Source organism: Portunus trituberculatus, chromosome 15, assembly GCF_017591435.1.
Source record: "Portunus trituberculatus isolate SZX2019 chromosome 15, ASM1759143v1, whole genome shotgun sequence".
Taxonomy (NCBI): domain Eukaryota; kingdom Metazoa; phylum Arthropoda; class Malacostraca; order Decapoda; family Portunidae; genus Portunus; species Portunus trituberculatus.
Window position 1 is genome coordinate 7,971,129 of NC_059269.1, and position 22,362 is coordinate 7,993,490.

Consider the following 22,362-nt stretch of genomic DNA (forward strand, 5'->3'; position numbering starts at 1 on the left):
AACACTCATCTTTCATTTACGCTCATGTATGTATGACCACACTAAACCAGAACTAAAAGACTGTAACCAGACTATCAAAAACTTAGGAATTCTTTACGCCAACCAAGAACATTTTCCCAAAATCCGCTTATAAAGAATGATCAAGATTTTAGGAAAGTAAAACGAAAATATGACCGTTCATGAACCGTCGCTCATTTTATCCGTGCAGATGATCACAGAGGATGTGGTGGTGAGTTTATGGTTGAAAAGCTTCATAGTCGGTAGTTTCTGAAGCCTCTGAGGAAAAAATTAAGATTTGAGACGATTTTTGAAAGAGTTAGACGCGGCCACCCTTCGCATGGAAGTGGCGAATGAAAAATGCCTAAACGTGAGACTGGTGTGAACAAGGTAGTGGTTTTTACAATATCATTCTAGTTATAGAAGGATAACACAAAAGCAAAAACTTTCTGAGAAGTTATTATATCAAACTTATTAATACCATGAAGACTCGTTGGCCACGAATTAACAAACATTACTCCTTCCAGATCGACACAATTCACAATCACATGCTTACACAACGCACAGGAATGGGTATTTATCATAACATGTTACGACACATACAGACAGAAGAGTCAGCCACGCAGGGAAGGGGAAAGGAAGCATAATACTTAAAGTTAGAATGTTAAGAAATGATCACAGAAAAGTGGTAGGAATAATGACGAATGAAACCGAGATCAGTCAAAGAACAGGGTTGTGAATATTAAAATAATCTGAGACGGCAAATATAAAAACTATCCTCTCTCTCTCTCTCTCTCTCTCTCTCTCTCTCTCTCTCTCTCTCTCTCTCTCTCTCAGTGGTATCTTTTTAGTTAAACTTCAGTGAGGAGGTAAGGTTAATAAATCTATCCGCTTTACCCTTCATATTAGACGTCCCGACATGAGTGAAAAGGTTGATGAAGCAGTATCTCCATGGAAAATCACAAGCACCGTCTCTACTATGCTTCTTAATATGGTGGTGGTAGTAGTAGTAGTAGTAGTAGTAGTAGTAGTAGTAGTAGTAGTAGTAGTAGTAGTAGTAGTAGTAGAAGTAGTAGTAGTAGTAGAAGTAGAAGTAGAAGTAGAAGTAGAAGTAGAAGTAGAAGTAGAAGTAGCAGTAGCAGTAGCAGGACTACCACCACCACCAGCAGCAGCAGCAGCAGCAATAGTGGTGGTGGTAGTGGTGGTGGTGGTATGTGCCTAGATGTGGAAAGCGCCAAAGGAAAAATAACGTAACAAAATAAGGTGAAATATTACGTAGTTAGAAAACTTTCAGGAAAGCTGTGATTGTTTCCTGGACGTTCAGAGGTACTGGGACAATGCAGCAATAGTGTAGTGAAGTCATGCACACATATTACGTAACAATGATAAAAGTCCTGCATGATTCGCCAGGAAACAATGCAGCCGGAAACACTATTCTCATGAACATTACAGTACATAATTTCCTCTCCTGGAGATAAAAATAAACAGCGGTGAAGACAATTAAGAGACAATAATATAGCTGTAACTATAAATAAATAAATCTTTATCACAGAAAATGAAAGATTTAACATAGATGAAAGACATACTAGTAGCAGACTTTTGCGGTCAATTTCGTCTCATTGAAACGTCTCATTGAAGAAATCGCGTGTAGATGCTCTGTGAACATGCCTCAGACAAGAAAACGCTTCATGGATGCAACGAAACACGCTGCACTTGTTTGAACCATCGCAAAATTGATATCTAACCACCTTCTGCATGTGTTTATTTCAATGGCAGACTCCAAAGTTATGTATATGTGAGGAGTTTCAAGATTGCCTTTCGGTAGAGTAGACTTGTTGTTTATGTTACTTAGGTTATTAAATACGCATATTTGTTGAAATTCCTCGTCAGCAAAGCAACTGTTTAAAGGACACACTTAGCTTGTTTTATTGACATGTTCAAAAAATTGCAAACAACGCAAGGTGTGAACACTGAAACATTCGGATCACAAACTGCCTACCAAGAGGAAACAAGAGTTCTTAACTTAAACAGACCACAAATTCAGCTGTTCGAAAACTTTTCCTTACGAACATAAGAACTTTACCTCAACCGCAACACGCGACAGCGAGTACACAGATGATGGTCGGTGACTGTTTGTGCAGCGCCTTTCCGAGCGTGAACACTAACTATTTCATATCGACAAGCACGTCATCAACACATGAGTTTTATCGTCCACTTAATACTACAACTACTACAACTACTACTACTACTACTACTACTACTATTACTACTACTGTGTGTGTGTGGGTGGGTGGGTGGTTAGTTGTGCATAGTGGGTGTATCTTTTCAAACCTATTAGTGTTTTGGTCGCAAGCTACAATTGGCTGTGCTGCTCCCTGAGTCGGCGGCAGGTGGTGGGGTGGTGGTGGTCACGGAATATTGGGGTGGGGGGAAACAGAACAGGGCGAGCATGGATAGGGAGGGAAAGCCATCTGGTGGTAAGCGAAGTACACTGAAGGGGAAAAAGATAGGTTGCGAGGATGGGATAGAAAAATGGAGCAAAAGTGAGGAGAGACGGAAAGGTGAAAGTAGGGGAGAGGAAAAATAGAAAAGAGTTTGTTGGAAGGCGAATAAATACTGACGACAGGTAGAAGACAATACGATGGAATGAATGGAAAGCTGAAATTTACATAGAATAATGATGTAAAATTAAATACGGACTATTCGTTATATCGAATGAAAATAAAGTACTCAAGAACTGGTGTGTGTGTGTGTGTGTGTGTGTGTGTGTGTGTGTGTGTGTGTGTGTGTGTGTGTGTGTGTGTGTGTGTGTGTGTGTGTGTGTGTGTTTCATAGAATTTCTCTAAGATACTGTTGTTTTGCACTAATACGGTTTCCCAGTCGCCAAATCGCAAAACATACTGCAACTACTACAAAGCTCACCATAAAATTAATATCACCTGATCAAAACAAAATACACAGAACTACAACATATAAATCTCCTTTATGGATTAAAAGTTAATCTGATTTCACTTCCCGCTAACAACAACACGAACCGCTAATCGATGCACTCACTAACAAAAACAAAACCGTAACAAAACTCCGTGGGTTTAAGAAGCGTGGACATTGAACCGTGTAAGCGAGAACAAGGGTAGTAATGGTGGCAGTGGTAGTGGTGGTAGTGGTGATAGTGCAGCTCCCGTGAAGACAAGACCACAGCACCACAGCAACGCAACCCTACATATGAATCAAACGGAACTGCACACAACTACAGGGAGCAGAACCGTCCTCGCGAGATGGCCTGTCTTTAATACCAGTAAGGCTGTGCTAACGACAAACCCACATCGCCGGAAACCGAGAAAGTGTTAAATGAAAAATTCCACTCGCATAATCCGGTAGGTGTTCCTGGTTATAACATCTATGTGTGTGTGTGTGTGTGTGTGTGTGTGTGTGTGTGTGTGTGTGTGTGTGTGTGTGTGTGTGTGTGTGTGTGTGTGTGGATCAATGCAGCTCGTGTAGCATTGGTAAGGATAAGTAGACTGCTGCGTGAAAGTACAGTATCTAATCTCAATAAACATATGAATAAAATGAAGCAAATTACACGATAGGTCAGGCAGGAGTTAATAATTTTCTTAGTACCACGTCGTTTGATGGCGACGCGCGGACAGGAGACAGTACAATTCTGGGAGGTTAGGACACCGGTGGCGCAGGATAATCTCCCTTACGTTGGTACGAAAAAACAAGTAATTGCCTAGCCACAGTTCACGTGTCAGACCTCGCAGTGTGTGTTCCTCTCCGCAATGACTTAAACTTTACTTAGAAGGAAATAGTTGAAGTTCCACTAACACATAATACGTTTGGAATAAATATCAAAGCGTGTGTCTTCAACTGTAGGTTTGAAATGCAGCAGAATGCAGTCCTGGTAACACTGTACGTGTGTTCAAACATTATTTACAGACACGGAATACCACGGAATGTTCCCCCTTCCCCCTTGACTCGTTCTTCATATCTATTACAACGATCAGGTGGGATAATGCATTAGTAACTCACTCACCTTCCTTCATTGGCAGTCGTAACAAAGCCATCGGCAAGTAGGACACTGATTAGCACAAAAAACACATCTCCAGTTATTCTACTTCCGTTACTCTGCATTTTCTTTTCGCTGCATTAACATTCAAAGCTAATTATCTGATAAATTTTCCCATTTTGTAAGATAATCTCGTGTCAATACCAATCTTCTATCATGTCACTCATGTTACTACTTAAGGCTTCGTCGCCATTTTTCTTTTCCTCTGATTTTTTTTTCTTTTTACTAAGAGCACGTGTATACTGTTTCCGGGGTAGTGCTGCACCAAACCTGCGGCACACATTCATGTCTGCCTCTCCTTCGCACATTCACTCTTTTATCCTCTTTAGCGGTAAACTCTGGTGCTGGTGACCTTCCCACCTTGTCCTTCCTTCCTACGACCCAGTCACTCCCAACAACAACGTCATATCTCCTTCAGTCTTTATTAATTTCTTAACATTTGGATCCTCTTAGTTCTCCTTCCCCGTGAAAACACATTTGTTCCGTAAATATGTTTGTGAGTCGCTCGCCTCTCTCAAGGAGCATAAATAAGAAATGCTAAGTAAACTCAGAAACGTAGAGATTTTAATAAAAGATATCTCCCTTCTATAACATTGAATATATGCGCAAGTTTTCTTAATGTTTAAATATATACTTACTACAACTTATAGTACTGGATGCAATAAATGACAAGGCGATGAAATTACATTATGTTGCTGTGACGCTTCACTCCTTATCAACGGACTGTTAACATTGGAAGATCTCTGTCTATCATTGCTGAGCTTGAAATCCCTCAAATCAAACTGAAGGATAGATGTTTATTATGTTGTTCATCACAAATTACTTTGGATTGAACCTACTGCCCGTGCCTTTTTCCCATTTACCGCACTTTATAGTTTGATCTTGGTTATCATCGTTACAGTCATTACCGTCCATGAACAACTAGAAAGAAAATTGTATTTATCACTTGCTACAGTGGTCGATGAGAAAGAATCGACCATGAACAGTGAGAAAAAACCGTATACAAGGTGATAGGAAAGAGTTCTCTAAGGCCAGGAGCCGTACATGAGGCACACGATACAGCCATGCATTTCTAAGAATAATCAGCGAAGCACACTTAACGTATCTTTTTGAACGACTCCACTTTCACGGAGATACGACTGTCCAGAAATTTCACCTTGCGTATAATTAGTAATGCCACTCGGGTAATTCTGGCAAGATTAGCATTATCATGACCACGATGCGCTGCCCTCTGAAGCTGCAAGAATCAGGGTGTGGACACAATTTCCACTATCATGACAGAAAATTATTCAACGAGAGGAAGTGCCAGAGAGCCCGTGCGGTTATAAAAGAGTAGAGTGGATGCGGAAAGTTTATCCTGGTGTTTGCCTGCGACACATTTCCCCGCGAGACAAGTGGCCAATGCTGAGTCAAGCTGAACAGCCTCTATCCTTCACATTCCTCCTCCAAAAATCAAATGAAAACAGCATATAATTATCTCACTTTAAAGCATTAAACAAAGTACTCAGCTATCATCTATCCCAGCATGGTAGCCACTGAATAACATATATCTTTATTCTTCTTAAGAGTTTCGCTGCAAGAATTTTGAGTAAATGGTAACTCAATTTCACAGTAAATTAGATAAAACAAACCATTTGGCCATTATCAGTTCTAGGATGATAGGCACTAAATACCTTAAAATAATGTGTATGTATATATCATACTTTTCAACGGTTTTACTTCAAGAATTTTAAGGTAACTGATTAAAAACTACATTAAACATCAAATACCAGGCAGACGCTAAAAATTTCTGCCTACATCATACGTCACCATTCCCTGTTGATCTGAAGGGTGACAATAAAAGAAAACTCGGTACAGTTCTTGCAACTCTATCAAGAGAAGAGAAAGCGAAATCTGTCTTTCCTGTCACAAAGTCACATCGGAAGACTCGAAGACGAAAGGAAGACGAAGGCAGGCCGAGGAGGCGAGGCGAGGAGAGGCGAGCGATCCTACACCTCATCCCAGTATTGACTGTTACCTGATGACTGACGCCCCGCCATTTCCCGGGAGAGAGTTCCGCCCTTGTGCCTTCAAATATATTCATGAACCGCACGTTATAGAAGATATCAGGAAGGAGTGACGGAGGGCAGAGGGAGGGAGGGGAGCACGTGGGTGAATTAATATTACTTCAAGCACTACAAAGCCACCAAGCCACCCTCGTCCTCAAACAATTTGTAAGAGTAATTGGAATGTCTGTGTGGCGAAGTGCACAAAGGTGAGGCAGGTGGTGGCGTGCGTGGGTGGAAGACAAGTGAGCATCTTCCACCAGACAACACGCAACGCCACACCCCGTCAAAGAGTTCGCAGAATAAACACTCAATCTCCTTAAGGCACCGTGGCTCGGAAAACGTGAAAAAAAAGAGCACATACAGCCCCGCCGGCAAGCTGCAAAGGTGCGAGAATCAACCGAGCGTGCACGTCCCCACTTGCGCGGCGGCTTGAGGGGCCTCTGGAGGAGCTGCCCGCTGATGAGTTTCCGCCTCTGATTAGACTCCGAGGCGCCGGCAAGGTTCTCGCCACGACCTCCATCCCTCAGGTGGAGACGCCGCCATTCACGCTGCTCCTACGCGCTTTATAGACAGACGCTGAGACCAACAACAGACGAAACAACAATAACAATAGCATCTAAAGCAACAACAGCCAAAGTAAGCCAAAACAGCAACAATGGCAATACACGACCACAACCACCACCACAAACAAAACAAACAACAACCGAACAGCCAAAGCAACACCAAACACCACCACTATCACCACCATCAGCAGCAACAACAACAGCAACGATCAAAACCCATACAATACGTTACTGCCATAATCAATAATGACTAGAGAGAGAGAGAGAGAGAGAGAGAGAATGTGTGTGTGTGTGTGTGTGTGTGTGTGTGTGTGTGTGTGTGTGTGTGTGTGTGTGTGTGTGTGTGTGTGTGTGTGTGTGTGTGTGTGTGTGTAATAGTTGCTTTCACAGTATTGACTATGTGTTATGAGTGAAGACCGTGATGAGTATTAGTGATGGAAAGAGGAGTTGGTGAGGCCGCAATAAATGAGGTGTTGTAACTGTGGAGAGGAGTAATAGTAATAACAACGGTGGATAGGATTCTGGTAAGAATAAAGCGTGTGTGAAGGAATGCACGTGTAAACAATGTACATGATTAAGCAAAACATAAATGAATAGAGAAATAATAAATAGAAGACATAATAAAATATAAACAAGAATTACGCCGTGGTACAGTGGAACCATGCGTGCTTTGGGGTCCGAGGGGTCTCCAAGCGCACGGGTTCGAATCCTGTCCACGGTCCGAGTGTAGGTTGGGCTTCCTCACTCGGGGCAACGGTTTCCTAGCGGGTGGGCTTTGAGATAGGAGGTACCCCAAAAAGTATCCCCTTTAGCCCAGAAATTCCCAAGAAAACTAGATAAAGTACTCAAGATGCAATGAAGGAGAAAAATAAGTAAATAAAAATGTGTACAGATAGATGTTCCACCGCACGAGAAATCTCATCTGTCTGCCCTTCGTTTCAGATGGAGGAGAGCACAGGACAGGTGGTGAAGCTGCGGGAAGTGGAACTGGCTACTTCAGGAAGGTACAAGTGTGAAGTGTTAGCAGAGGCACCGGCCTTCAATACTCTGGTGGAGCATGCTATTCTTACTGTTGTGGGTACGTACTCTCATATTGTCGTCTCAAGAAGTTATTTTTTTCATCGTACCTCGCTCACTCCACTTCATGACTCTCGTAATTTCTCCTGTTTTTTCTTCACTATTATAGCAGTCTTGTGTTTTTTCTTCACTATTATAGCAGTATCTTCCTCTTCTTCTTCTTCTTCTTCTTCTTCTTCTTCTTCTTCTTCTTCTTCTTCTTCTTCTTCTTCTTTATCTGTTCCTTCATCTTGCCATCGTCCTTTTCATCATCTTTACTATCATTTACACTATCACAATTTTCGTTTTTCTTTTTCTTCTTCTTATGTTCCTTCTTATTATCGTCCTTCTCGTTATCTTTATCATTTCCTTTATCCCAATTTTCTTTTCTTCTCCTTCTTCTTCTCCTTCCTCTTTCTTCTTCTTCTTCTTCTTCTTCTTCTTCTACTTTTTTTTCTTCATAAATTCTTTGATTCTTCAATGTATAATTCTCTTCTTCTTCTTCTTCTCCTCCTCCTCCTCCTCCTCCTCCTCCTCCTCCTCCTCCTCCTCCTCCTCCTCCTCCTCCTCCTCCTCTTCCTCTTCCTTTTCCTCCTCCTCCTCCTCCTCCTCCTCCATCTTTTCTCTCTCCTTCATACGTTTTTGCTGTTTTTTTCTTTTTCTCTTCTCCATCTCCCTTTTCGAAGACTAAATTAAACTCAAATTCTCAATACCACTTCGCCACTAATGCAAACTTGACATTCAGCATTCCTTTTCTCTTTACTTTGTCTTGCTGTCTCCTCGTCTTATAAGATAGAAGTATACACCGCGTGCTTCCTCTTACTTATTACTTGCACCCTTTACTCACTTCTACTCTTCTCACTTCATCACAAAATTTCTAATAAAGTGTAATGGCGTTTTCTTCCTCTCTTCTTGTATGTTTTCTCTACACGAGTTTTTTTTTTTTAACTATGTAATATATACTCAGTTGTACTATTTGTTATTTTCATTAAATTAATCAGTTGTTATGAACTATTTTTTTTTTTTTTTTTCGTCTCTACTCACTGTATCAGGTTTCTGTTTACTATCTTTTCCCTCTGAAAGGTAAGAAGTGTACCCAGCTTTTGTTTTTGTCTTTGTGAAAAAAGGCATATTTCTAATTGACTTACATTGAATCACGTTTTCTGCTCCTCCTTACACTACTACTTCGCTTTAATTAATGTCATATTTTTCTTATAGGTATATAGTCAATTTGATGTTTTAAATACACAAAACCAAATAAAACACAAAGTCCACTTATTTCTATCAGCACATTTCATTCCTTTTTTTTTTCTATTATGTTATGGCCTATAGCTCCTGTACGTAACTTGAAGAGTATGGAAAGCGCTGTTCAACTTCCACCCATTAATGGCACAAGCAATCTTATTTATAGTGGTACTCATATAAGGGCCCATATCACCACCCAAGCGCATCTTTGGCGTAACTACCTAGAACCTGGGTATCATGGTGACGTGTAGGTAACTTTAAACCACTCGACAAATAGCAAAGTTTCAAGGAGGTACATGGTGGGATTCGAACCTACGCGTGGACGTCTGCCCGATCCCACGCTCACCGCCTTATCCACTACACCACTGCCTCCCTCATATCCACTTCCTTTTAACATTTTATCATCTTTCCTATAGTTATACAGCTATTTCGATATTTTCTAATACACAAGGCTAAATAAAACACAATATCCACCCATTTCTGTCAGCGCATTACCTTCAGAGTCCCTAATACCCGTTTTTTCTCAACTCCCTAGAAATTCCGCAAGAGAAGCCAGTCGTGCAGGGCGCCTGGGAACGCTACCACCCTGGCGACATCGTGAGGATTAACTGCACCTCAGCCCCTTCCAAGCCCGCAGCTACCCTCACCTGGTACATCAACGACAGGGTGGTAAGTGACCGGGTGAAAAGAGAGAGAGAGAGAGAGAGAGAGAGAGAGAGAGAGAGAGAGAGAGAGAGAGAGAGAGAGAGAGAGAGAGAGAGAGAGAGAGAGAGAGAGAGAGAGAGAGAGAGAGAGAGAGAGAGAGAGAGAGAGAGAGAGAGAGAGAGAGAGAGAGAGAGAGAGAGAGAGAGAGAGAGAGAGAGAGAGAGAGGATGAAAGGTCAATCAAGCAAGTTAGACACCGTGATGAGACAGCGTTTAGAAAGACACAAAAACAGACAGCCAGACAAAGCTTATAGACATAAATTAAAATAAAGACAAGAAAATTAAAAAAACAGAAAACTAAGATCAAGGTTTCAAAAAGACACGGAAATAAAAACAAACTGGCATATTGAAAGATAAAATAAAAAACAACTGATCCATACAATATTCAGATACATGTGTTCTGAAAAGTATCGTATTTCTGTCTTTTATGACATTCCAAGGAAAACTATTTCGGCTTAGAGTGTTGCTTTCATGATTCCACTCACAACTGTACAAGTCTTCTGTTTCATCAACTGGGGGGAAAAAAAATCCGTAATCCCTTCACTGCTATTTGGCATTCCTTAATCACTATGCATTCTGGCTCATTTATTTTTATTCTACAGCCACTATTAAACACTCCTCTTCCCATTATCATATGGGGTCGCATCAGGACAGTGCCTCCTGACAGATGACTGGTTTTGCCATATGGAAATTGTTACCCTGAGTGGATGCCCTTCTTAACTTCGGACCCATGCACTTGAAGACCCTGCAGACCTCAATGCGCTCACGATCCCACTGTACCGTGGCGGCCCCTTACCATTAAACTCTATACTGGCTAAAAGAAAAAAAAAAATAGATAAATAAAAAAAAAAAAAAATATATATATATATATATATATATATATATATATATATATTGCACTTAGCCCCTTTCTTTCTTGTATATTGCACGAGATGTCGTAAATTATTTCATATAGAAGGAAAAGGATTAAGAACATGACAATGTCTCCAGTCTGAAAATAATCCATATATAAGAGCAGGAATGTCTCGCCACAGTAAGGAGTTCAGAGTTAATCCTACGGGCTTTGTATGTACAGTTTGAGAGTTTCTGGTCAATTGCTGGGAAGGAGAACGCCTTGATCCCGTGACTCAATAGTATTTGTTAATAGTAATCATATCTTCGCTTGTTTAATTCTGAGATATAAAATTACCATTGTAACTACTTATTAGGGCGATAATGAAGGATGCGATGACATAACTGGTTCACTGATTTGCTGACTGAACGATTTCCAGGCTGACGTTGAAGACAGTAACGGCGCTACAGTCAAATCTATTTTTGCTTTACTCTTCCTTCTTATAATAAAATTCCAACATGTCAAAAGCCTGAAATTTTTGCTGATAGGAATACAGAAGTTTCATCACTCGTGTCTCAAAGTCCCAAATCATATTTTTTTTAACCTAGGTAGCAATATTACAAGACATTTCATTATGAATTCCTTATCTACATCACTGAAACCATGATATTATTTTTGGGGACAGCGAGTAGCCATCTTGAGCCTGAAGGAACAAGACACTGGAGGGAAAGATACGCCACCTCCACTGCCTCCCTGACCTCGTTCCTTTAGTTTTCTCCTTCTTCCCGATTCCTTTTTTGGGCCCAATACATCTTCCTCGTTCAGTGTCAACCATCTTTTTCAGGAGACCAACATGGGCTTCATAACTCTCTCCCTAACCTGTCTTTCTCAGTCTGTGTGACCGTGAGCCTCTTCCCTTCCACCCATCCAATACACGCGGCTCGATGCAACTTTATCACGTTTGTTCACTTGAGTCTCGTCGAACCCCGGGGCGTTACTGGTTAGGGTGCATCGTTATTGTGCTTATCATGGTGTAAATAGCTATGCATACACTACATTATACTTAAAATTAACTCCATTCTAGAACTCATATAAGAATAAACAGTAAGTAATTATAAAACAAGATTAAGATGAGGCAAATTACTCTCTGTCCTGAAGAAATCTTGTACATTGTAGGAAGATAAAAATCCTAAGAAGGAAAGACAGGAAAGGGGCCTGCAAGTTTTGTCGGTGAAAGTGATGGAGCAAGAACATTACATAACTTCTGTACTAGCAAGGCGGACAAAGGCGAGGTGAGATCGATCGGAAAAGGTAACGCGTCTTGCATGACCTCTGATGTCCACGAGGATACCATGCAGTATGATGGGACTATTCTCTGAGTAATTGTGTCATTATAAATATGATCAACAATAGCACATTCGAGGTGTTGGGAGAGCTGTGGGAGAGCTGTGCGTCTTATTGCGATACATCAATGGGATGACACATATGGTAGGTGAAGGGACAGTAATTATCTACAGGGCATGCTTAAGGATCAAAGTATAATAGTGGCTTTCAATTTCATGATCTCTAGTTAACCTGAATTACGGGAATGAGGCCATGAAAAAAACTATCTGCTGGCAGAAAGCATGATCGCAAGCAAAAATGTGCAATATTCAGTGTATCATGAAGTACAGCTGTTAAAAGACGAATGAGGTCGGTAGGAGGTTACAGAACAGCAACGTCCCTGCAAGCCGGTCACACTTGCCTCCGTTCGTAATCCACTGCTTTTACGAAACTGCATCTAGCATAACAAAGCAATTATTTCTGTGTTATTTCGAAAACTCCAGTGTAACTCTAAATTAGCAAAATATGAACTCACCGAAAAGCTCAACAATCTACGTGACTGACCTCTCATTTGCATGTACAGCATAACATCTCAAAGAACATTTCAGGGTTGTCGAAGTGAGTGCTCTAATATAAACGATTGTACGTATTATGACAAAAAGAAATTGCCTTTGTCATTTTTTTTTCATGGGGACTCTTTCCCAACAACATAACATTAAAAAACAGCAATCGAAGAAAGAAAAATCTATCTGAGGCTTCTCAATAGTATATCAGATGTACGAAAAGTGAACATTTACACTGACCGCTATTGAAAACTTTGAAAATATTAAGATACGCGCAAATTTTTCAAAGCAGCAAAGTCTGACTGTTGTGCAGGAACAGTTTCTGTATCATATTCTATTTAGTATTCATTTAATTTTGTGTGTCAGAATATATACATACCATACAAACGAAACGGACATCCATTCATCGATAAACATTTACATATTCATATACTTACACAATAAATTATCATAAATAACATCCTAAAGTAAAGATTCTTGACGTTTACTCGATGAACCTCTGTCCTGCACTGTGTGAGAGTGAATAAATTGTGTAGCATGATGATGCAACGCCTCTCCCTCCCTCCCTCCCTTCCCTCCCTTGGTGCTGTTCACGCGACGCCTCCTTCCCTCTCTCCTCTGCAGCTGTTCACATTATTTTCTTATTCCTTTAATGTCACGTTTCTCGTCATTATAGAACAATGCAAAAATTTTCAATACCTTCACCAGAAGAGAATTGTTATCCGATTCATAGAAAAGCAATAATCACACCTGTTTTTCATTAGCAAATATTTTCTATATATCAGTTCTCATTTCCTCTTCTACACAAATTTCTGATCTTAGCTCCGTCGTGTACGTTTCGGAAGAGTTTACTTTAAGGGATTGGAACAATAACGAGTTGCCTGCAGTGTTGGAGTGACCCTCGCTGTGACCGAGAAATGTTGCAGGTGTTGCGGGCGAGGCACAAGCTTCCTCGCCCAATATCTGATGAAGCAGACGGCAGCCAAATGGAGCCCCGCTGCCGGAGCCTCGCCGCTCCTCCCTCCACACCGCCTGGCCTCAGTGTTTGCTAGATTTTTTTTTTTTTTTTAAGGTGAAGGTCACTTTAACTTTCATCGTTCACAAACTCTCGCCTCCCTTCCTCCCTCTCTATCTCATCGTCTACTTCTTCCTCCTTTACTTTTCCCCCCTCTCTCTCTCTCTCTCTCTCTCTCTCTCTCTCTCTCTCTCTCTCTCTCTCTCTCTCTCTCTCTCTCTCTCTCTCTCTTTCTCTCTCTCTCTCCACTACCACCACCACCCCCACCACTAGGAGCAGTCTGTTTTACCTGAAGTGCGTGACCTGCGGAGTGGCGCACATGATAAAGAATACAGGGACAAAAGTATAGCCAAGGGGAAAAGTAAGGAAAGCTACAAGGTGCGTGGCAAGATAAAGAAGGCGCACTGTGATCCACCGCCGCCGAAAAAAAAAAACAGCAGACACACAGCCGGGTTTTCTTCGGGGACCAAGACGTAATAAAATACGTAGAGTTGCTGTGTAGCGTCACTCCGCCGCGACAGCAACAAGGTCGCCGACGCGTATAGAGACAAAAAAAAAGGGTGAAAAAAAGATACTGTATAAAACACCACGAATGTTTTATCTTTCTCTCTCCTTTTCCCTCTCACGGATTCTGCTTGGTGATAGTGGTGGTGGTGGTAGTGGTGGTGGTGGTGGTGATGGTGATTGGTAATGATTATGATGTGATGGTAATGCCACAGTCCGGTGTAGTGTATGTGTGAGGAAAGTGATAGTAATGGGTGGTAGTGATGTCTGGTAGTGATAAAGGTGTGGTAATGATGCTGGTGAAGGTTGTGATATTTGTTATGGAGCGGTAATGGTGTTAAGAAAGTATCGAGAGAGAAGTTAATGATGAATTTAGTAATGGCTTATAGCAATATGGTTGTGGACTATTGGTGATGAGACGGTAATGATGCTAGCGATGATGATGAAGATAGCAACATAACACACTGGAATTAAGCTTAAACCTGATCCACAATAATCAAATGAAATAAAGACGTAAATCCTCGTTCCGTTACCCGCAAAAGGGAGAGTACGAAAGCAATTCCATCAAAAAATAACTTAAGTACCTTTCTGATGCGGCGGAGACAAAAGAAGAGGACGGGATAGTCTTGAGACAACAAAAACCTCATATCCTGACGTGGCCAACTCTGGTCCAAAGTTGCATCATTACAATTTCCAAGATTCTTCAGGCTTGCATCATGAGTGGGGAGAAAGTCAACGTTAACTTTTCTTTTGTTGGTTCTGGCCAGTCCGCGTGAGGAGGAGGAGGAGGAAGAGGAGTTGGTAGGGAAGGGAGAACGCGGAGGATAGATAGGGTGGAGGGTACGGGACTGTCGGACGCCTCCTGCAAATCCCGCCCTCCCTTGCCTCCAGCTGGAAGGACAAATTGTCTTGTCTCCTCGTTGCTCCTAACCTCAACACCCGCCAGACTCAAAGTCCCCGCCTCCCATGGCAGGACCCGTGCTGTGCTGCTCGGCTCAGAGGATAACGCTTTTGTATCCTTTCCAGACAATTCATCATGTTTATGTCTTCCCTCGGTCCGTTTATACAAGCTCTTCTCGGAAACTTTCGCTTGAATCGGTTTCCCAGCACCTATTGTTCAGCGGATTTAAAAGGGGATTATTAAGACAGAATTACATTGGGCATAACGACTGGAACTTTCTACTACTGGAATATTTTTTGACTGGCTTATAGGGGAAGAGGCAATAATATGTAACTTTTTGTTTTTAATTTTTAATTTTTTTTTATTTATGTAGTATTAGGCCATCTTTCTTTAAAGGTAGATTATAAATTACGCTTATCATTAAGAATCTCTCTCCTTAAAACTCATTTTCCTGTCACAGACACTTGGGCAATACTTGTTTGTGTCTCTTGGTATCATGTTTACTTGTATGACTCTCTATTCTTTATGATAAATTTGTTGTTTCTCTCCCCGCCAGGCGCCTGAGCAGTACTTGATGCGTTACCTCCCCTACATGGATCACGAGGGCCTGGAAACGACCACTCTGGGTCTTCACTTCCACGCTACACATGATCACTTTCCCCGAAACGTGATGTCCCTCCGCTGCACAGCCTCCATCGGCTTCTTCTACAACAAGACAGAGGAAACCGCCCTGGAGACCCACCGACCCGCCCTCTCCCTGCAAAGTCGCGAACACTTTTACGGTAAGTAACTAAGTCCTCATCGATCATTGATCTACCTTACATCAATACATGTACAGCAATGCTTGCGATTTAAATCTATTCAATGTATTCTTTTCCATTTTTTATTGTTCATGCCATGTGGGCTTTTCACGGGAAATTATGGGCTAAAGGGGATACTTTTTGAGGTACCTCCTATCTCAAAGCCCACCCGTTAGGAAACCGTTGCCCCGAGTGAGAAAGCCCAACCTACACTCGGACCATGGACAGGATTCGAATCCATGCGCTTGGAGACCCCTCGGACCCCAAAGCACGAATGGTTCCACTGTAACACGGCGAGAAAGAGAATCACGGAATGCAGCCAGCTATGGGTTTAAGACTGAAGAGGCCAAGAATAAGAATATTGAACTGTAGGAAATAAGATTAAAAAGTTCAAAGAGATATAATGTAGATATAGGTTAGACGATACTCGGTGGTAGAAAACGGATGAAAGTTTGTGTGTGTGTGTGTGTGTGTGTGTGTGTGTGTGTGTGTGTGTGTGTGTGTGTGTGTGTGTGTGTGTGTGTGTGTGTGTGTTATCGTGCGCGTTGGTGTATGTACTGATGAAAGAGTAATGTAGTAAATACAGGAATGCACGACGTGACGAACGGGTGAAATATTCAGGGTAGTGGGAGTGGTGGGGGTAGAGAGCAGGTATAAAACGTGGTGACAAATAAAGGACACCACGTGGGAGGCAGAACCTGCGAGTCCACAAGGAGCCATCACGTCAGCCTGCGCCGCCCCGCTCGTGAGTCTGTTGCCGCCGCCACTGTGTGCGCGCCACCATTAGTCTTCCAGGGCATGGCTGGCGTGGTGCTCAGATTCCCGCGGGAGGCCAAGGCGGGGATCTATTATGTGGCAAAGAGCACCGATTTCGCGGGACTGTGAAACATGGCATTATTGCATTGAGACCCATAACTCTCGGGGCAGGCCGGACGGGGACCCAACGAGAGGACAGAGCTATGACATACGTGTTGCTGGTTCCGAACACTTTCACACGTGGCTATGAGTAGTAATATGGCCGTTTTCCACCACAGTATGTTAGGTTAATGCCGTAATTGAAGGAATGAAACGGAAATGGTCAAGAGTATGTGTGATTTCTGCCGCCACGAACAATTATTCCCAGAGCGTGCAGTCACGTGCTGCAAAATAATATGCTGCCAATGATAGAGTTGTCTGGTGCTGATGTGTCGCGGTCTTTAATGCAATGGCGGTGAGGCTAGGACGAGAGAAAGAGAGAAAGAGAGAGAGAGAGAGAGAGAGAGAGAGAGAGAGAGAGAGAGAGAGAGAGAGAGAGAGAGAGAGTGTGTGTGTGTGTGTGTGTGTGTGTGTGTGTGTGTGTGTGTGTGTGTGTGTGTGTGTGTGTGTGTGTGTGTGTGTGTGTGTGTGTGTGTGTGTGTGTGTGTTGCAGAGGGCTATGATGTGAACTAAAGGTAGTATTAATGATTCCCTGACTGACTGACTGACACGCACGCGCACGCACCCACACACACACACACACACACACACACACACACACACACACACACACACACACACACGGCTCGGTAGCTCAGTGGTTAGAGCGCTGGCTTCACAAGCCAGAGGACTGGGGTTCGATTCCCCGGCCGGGTGGAGATATTTAGGTGTGTCTCCTTTCACGTGTAGCCCCTGTTCACCTAGCAGTGAATAGGTACGGGATGTAAATCGAGGAGTTGTGACCTTGTTGTCCCGGTGTGTGGTGTGTGCCTGGTCTCAGACCTATCCGAAGATCGGAAATAATGAGCTCTGAGCTCGTTCCGTAGGGTAACGTCTGGCTGTCTCGTCAGAGACTGCAGCAGATCAAACAGTGAATTACACACACACACACACACACACAGTTAGTTAGTTAATTTATTGACAAAACAAAATTACATTACATGAACAAAGAACAAAGAACCAATATTTAAACTTACATTTTGTCAAAAAAAAAAAAAAAAAAAAACAGTTAAGATTCATGGCTGCCAGAGTATGTGATGAGATATTAAGTTTCAATTATCGTTTAAGTAAATGACAGGCCGGGAGAGTGTGGCAAGGAGGATAAGAATAGGTAAGTGACGAAACATCTTCCTCTTTGAGGCACACATCTAAGTGACAAAAAGAAAAAAATTGTTTTAGACACAGTGAACGCCACTGATGTCTGACAGAAACGAAAAGATGAAATTAAGGTCAGCGTCCTGCGGCACCACCTCCACCACCTTGATAATCGTAAATATTCTATCGAAAGGTCCGTCTGTCACTGCGTATTACCGCCACGTCCTCAAACACACGGACGTTTTATTTCAACTTCTCTTTAACAAGCTTTCATGGTTTCAAGGGTTTTCGTGATACCAGTGATAGTTTACCAAACATTTTGCATCATCAACGGAAGGAAAACTCACAAAAATCAAACTATTCACCTCTAGAGCCTTTCAAAATACACTTTATGAGAGAACAAAGCACTTAAGAACACCTATTTCATGGCCAGAAGTGAACTGTATATTGAAAAACACAAATTAGTGATGAAACACAATCATTATCGATAACAATACGTAAACACTGTGTTGCACATTTCTCTTCTTTTCTCTTCGTAGTGGTAATCAGAGCAGATAGAGAAAAAAAGATTCAATAGAAAACAAGTCCACATAACACCCACTTATTTCAGGAAGAATACAAGACTTCTCAAAGTACCAAATGCAAATCAAAGGTTCCAAAGAGCTTCACTTTACGAGCAGAGAATATAATCATAGGAACATTTGCTCTGACAACTGAAGACGAGAAAGAGAGGGAGTTGACACATGACTGATGCCCGAGAACAAGTGACATTATAAGCCTGCCAATTCAAAGGTCAGTCACGTGGCTGTCCTCTGTGAGGTCTTCCTTCACCAGTACGTAGCGGTGTATGACTTGCACTTGTTCCCTTAGTTCTGTGTTTTGCTCGTTAGTCTTTGGTAGATGGTTGCACGATTAGATAGACAGATGGAAGTATAGAGAGATATCCGGGCAGATACAGGAATAAATTCAGGGGCAGATAGATACACAAATAAATAAATAAATGAATAGATACACATATACATGAATACAAAAATGAATAGTTTATTGACCACAAGTACTGTAGATCATTACATGCTTACATTTACGGGAGATGTTAAGAGGGCTTCCGTGACAATCAAATTTACGAGTACATAATGTATAAAAGCATAGTGAATTGCAATACTTGGTCAGGTACGACTTTTTACGACAGTTTTCTGATCCTTAGCTGTAACAGACATTGACATTTGATTGAAACGTAATTTGAGGTACATGTTAACTTGATATTCCGATAGTGTATTGGTCGGCCTCTCTCTCTCTCTCTCTCTCTCTCTCTCTCTCTCTCTCTCTCTCTCTCTCTCTCTCTCTCTCTCTCTCTCTCTCTCTCTCTCTCTCTCTCTCTCTCTCTCTCTCTCTCTCTTAGCGCCACGCCACAAATACGGTGAGGGCAAAGCGACCTAATTAATGACCACGTGACATGAACACAGAGGAATCCTGAATCTAATGACATGTAACAGTGAGTGAATAAGATAATAACACGTTGCGGGATTTTGTTATTTGTCTTACGCTCAGATCGCTTCCGTGGTGCGTCATGCGCGTCGAGAAAAGAAAACGTTTTAGTTCAAATTACTTTTTCTCGTCAATACGTGAGAAATTTATACAGTTTATAGCTCCATTAGGGCCAAAATGACGTGACTTCTTGTGTATTATATAATATGTAAATACTGTTATTTGTGTTCTTATGATAGTGGAAGACACGCGTAGTAATGAATAAAAGATTTGCACGCATGTTACAGCGAGGATAATCATTAGTTTTACGATAAACACCGATAAACTAATGACATACAAGCTGCTGATAGGAAACCGCTAGTCACTTATTGATGTTAGCAGGTAAAACAGACTCTGTTGGCTTTACATGGAAGAACACACAGGAAATAACTACAAGAATCAACGTTACTCATAAGACTGCAATTTTTCATAAAGAACAAATGCTGACGTATCCACTACATGATACATTAAATAATCACAGGGTGTCGTGAGTCAAACGTACCCAATTGATCTCAACACATCAAAAATGAATGACGCGATCTCAAATTATCACGTACCTGTATGAAGTATGAGAGATGACAGCGACTCTCTTAGCACGGAAGAACATGGGTACTGAACGGCTTCTCCTCTGGTCATGGTTAGATAACGCGCTGCACTCCTTAACACCTGTGTGGAATGTGAGAGATCATAATAACTCATTTAGCACAGTGTGAAAATGTGTGTGTGGGGTTGGATAGTCTGCTCATTATCATGAGTAACACGCCGCCGCGCTCACATATGTGTGGAATATGACAAATCAAAATGTCTCTGTGGATGGATGGATAGATAGATAGATAGATAGATATAGTGTGTGTGTGTGTGTGTGTGTGTGTGTGTGTGTGTGTGTGTGTGTGTGTGTGTGTGTGTGTGTGTGTGTGTGTGTGTGTGTGTGTGTGTGTGTGTGTGTGTGTGTGTGTGTAGCTCTAGTTTGATCATGATCAGAAATAACATACAACGCTTCCTTTCCTCTACCTTCCTTTGTATTTCGTCCTGAATCTTAAGACCTTTGATCTGCGAAAAAAAAAAAAAAAAATCAATCAGTTACTTTATATATGGAGATAGTCAGGAAATAAAAACTTTAAATAGAGGGAACAGGCTAAAAGTTCTTAAATGAATGTAACAGGTTACTTGACTTTCTCTCCTGACAATACAGTACTCATCTCTCTGTGTGAAAGTCAAGTTCGATCACAGCTAACGATATTTTGAGGTAGACGAGAAAGCGCTGTCTCGTATCCCTAGCAGCGTCATAACTAAATTTCCACTTTTCTTCTCCACATCAAGAGCAGAAGTCTGTAAAAGCATTCCGGGGCTGATGAGAAGCTTACTATATGAGTGGGCAAGGTGGCAAAAGTTCTTATAACCACCTTATTTACGCCTAGTCTTGTTCACCAAAGAGGAAAACAACGAGGGGGAAAACGGTCTTGACGGCGCCTGTTTAAGAGGTTAGGGCCACTCATCCTTGCCCTTATATACCACGTACTTATCATCTTTACTGCTCCACTGTCTACGTGCTTAATATGAAAGAAGCATCTCAAGCCGCGGATTATTAAGATTCCTGTCTTCCTCACTTTTTTTCCAGACAAGTGGGAAATATCTTGCTATCTTGTTAACTTGTTGGCAGCAGTGGCGGCGCCTCTTTACACTTCTACGGCGCTCTTTGGCCTCTTGTCTTACACCCTCTTTGATATTACTTTAAGAAGGAATTTTCGCTCCTTTCTCCCAACGACCGAGCCCCTCATCCCCTTCCTCTCTTCTCTCTTATGGGTGTAGAAATCTTTATTTAACCTGAGAGAGAGAGAGAGAGAGAGAGAGAGAGAGAGAGAGAGAGAGAGAGAGAGAGAGAGAGAGAGAGAGAGAGAGAGAGAGAGAGAGAGAGAGAGAGAGAGAGAAGAGGGTGTGATGCACTTCTCTTGATACATACGTACTTAGCTTCCTACTTGATGAAGCAGTTTTCCTACCTATAATTCTAGCATAAGTGACATCTTTCATCTTCTTTTTCATGGTAGCTGTCATTAGCTAAACCTGAGCTACTCCTGACGTGTATCATAGGCCTGACTTCTTCCTCTCCCCTCCACACTCCACTCTCTCTCTCTCTCTCTCTCTCTCTCTCTCTCTCTCTCTCTCTCTCTCTCTCTCTCTCTCTCTCTCTCTCTCACCCTCTCACACACACACACACACACACACACACACACACACACACACACACACACACACACACACACACACGAGGCAGTTAATTTGCAAGTATGTATTGTTAACACCACTTCACCACACCATAGCAAACGATACCACCATCATCACCACCATAGCATCACCACCACAAACAAACACTAACACCATCACACCATACACCACTAAACTACTACCATCACACACACAAACACATGACACCACCACCACTACCAAAACTACCACCATCACTACCACCACCATCACACACAACCACCAGACATCATTACATACCAACACCACCATCACCACCACACACCATACCATACTACACAACACCACACAAACTCATCCTTGGCGCCCCTACCTGCACCCGCCAGGCCCTCCACTAGTCCACTCACCATCCTGCCACAGCCAAGGCAACAGTTTTCTCTCCAGTTTAGAGCAAATTCGAGTGTTTTGCAGATGTTTCCAGGTGATTCCAAGGCTCGCTGTGTTGGAGTAGGTAGAGGAGGTGGAAGTGGAAGAGGTGGAGGGGAGAGAAGTGTGAGCTGGAGGGAAAATATAGACCAGTTGAGAAAAAGTGCAAAAAAAAATACTTTTTCGGCTTTATATCTTTAATTTTTACTTTTTATCAAGGGAGTTTGCATTGCCTTGGTATTATATTTATTGATAGGAATGTAAATCAAGTTAAAATGCGTAATAGCTGGGTGGGGGGGGTCGTTTCTGTTGCAATAACACTTTCGTCATTCTGTGATTTTAACGGTTTTTAATTACCACGCCCAGGATTGTTTTGGTGTTTGATATAAGACTTGAAAAATATGAGAAACATGACCCAAGTATCCAATAAGATTTTGCCCAATTATACGAATTTTCAAATTTAAAATATTCATAGTGCTAAAATCTAAAACTAAATTCTTTATACGAAGAGGAATTTTCGTTTTCTTTATTTGGCTGGAAAGTT

The 22,362-nt window shown here is 41.9% G+C and overlaps 1 protein-coding gene and 1 long non-coding RNA gene across 4 annotated transcripts in view; one reads left to right on the forward strand and one right to left on the reverse strand.

Annotated features, from left to right (window-relative positions):
• Positions 1–20,240, reverse strand: part of LOC123504099 — a 279,550-nt gene extending 259,310 nt beyond the window's left edge. The window contains exons 1-2 of the long non-coding RNA XR_006674703.1: positions 20,202–20,240; positions 19,748–19,856 (exon numbers count right to left, since the gene is read on the reverse strand). This is a non-coding gene — a long non-coding RNA (uncharacterized LOC123504099). The remainder of the gene's footprint in view (positions 1–19,747; positions 19,857–20,201) is intronic.
• The window catches only part of LOC123504098 (cell adhesion molecule 2-like), a 247,424-nt gene that overhangs the window by 218,165 nt on the left and 6,897 nt on the right, over positions 1–22,362 (forward strand). For 2 of the 3 annotated variants that reach the window (XM_045254388.1, XM_045254387.1), the window contains exons 4-6: positions 7,617–7,752; positions 9,511–9,644; positions 15,374–15,599. In XM_045254388.1, the coding sequence (XP_045110323.1) occupies positions 7,617–7,752; positions 9,511–9,644; positions 15,374–15,599 (496 nt within the window). Of the gene's footprint in view, positions 1–7,616; positions 7,753–9,510; positions 9,645–15,373; positions 15,608–22,362 lie in introns of those variants that run through there. The other variant, XM_045254389.1, reaches the window with a different exon arrangement.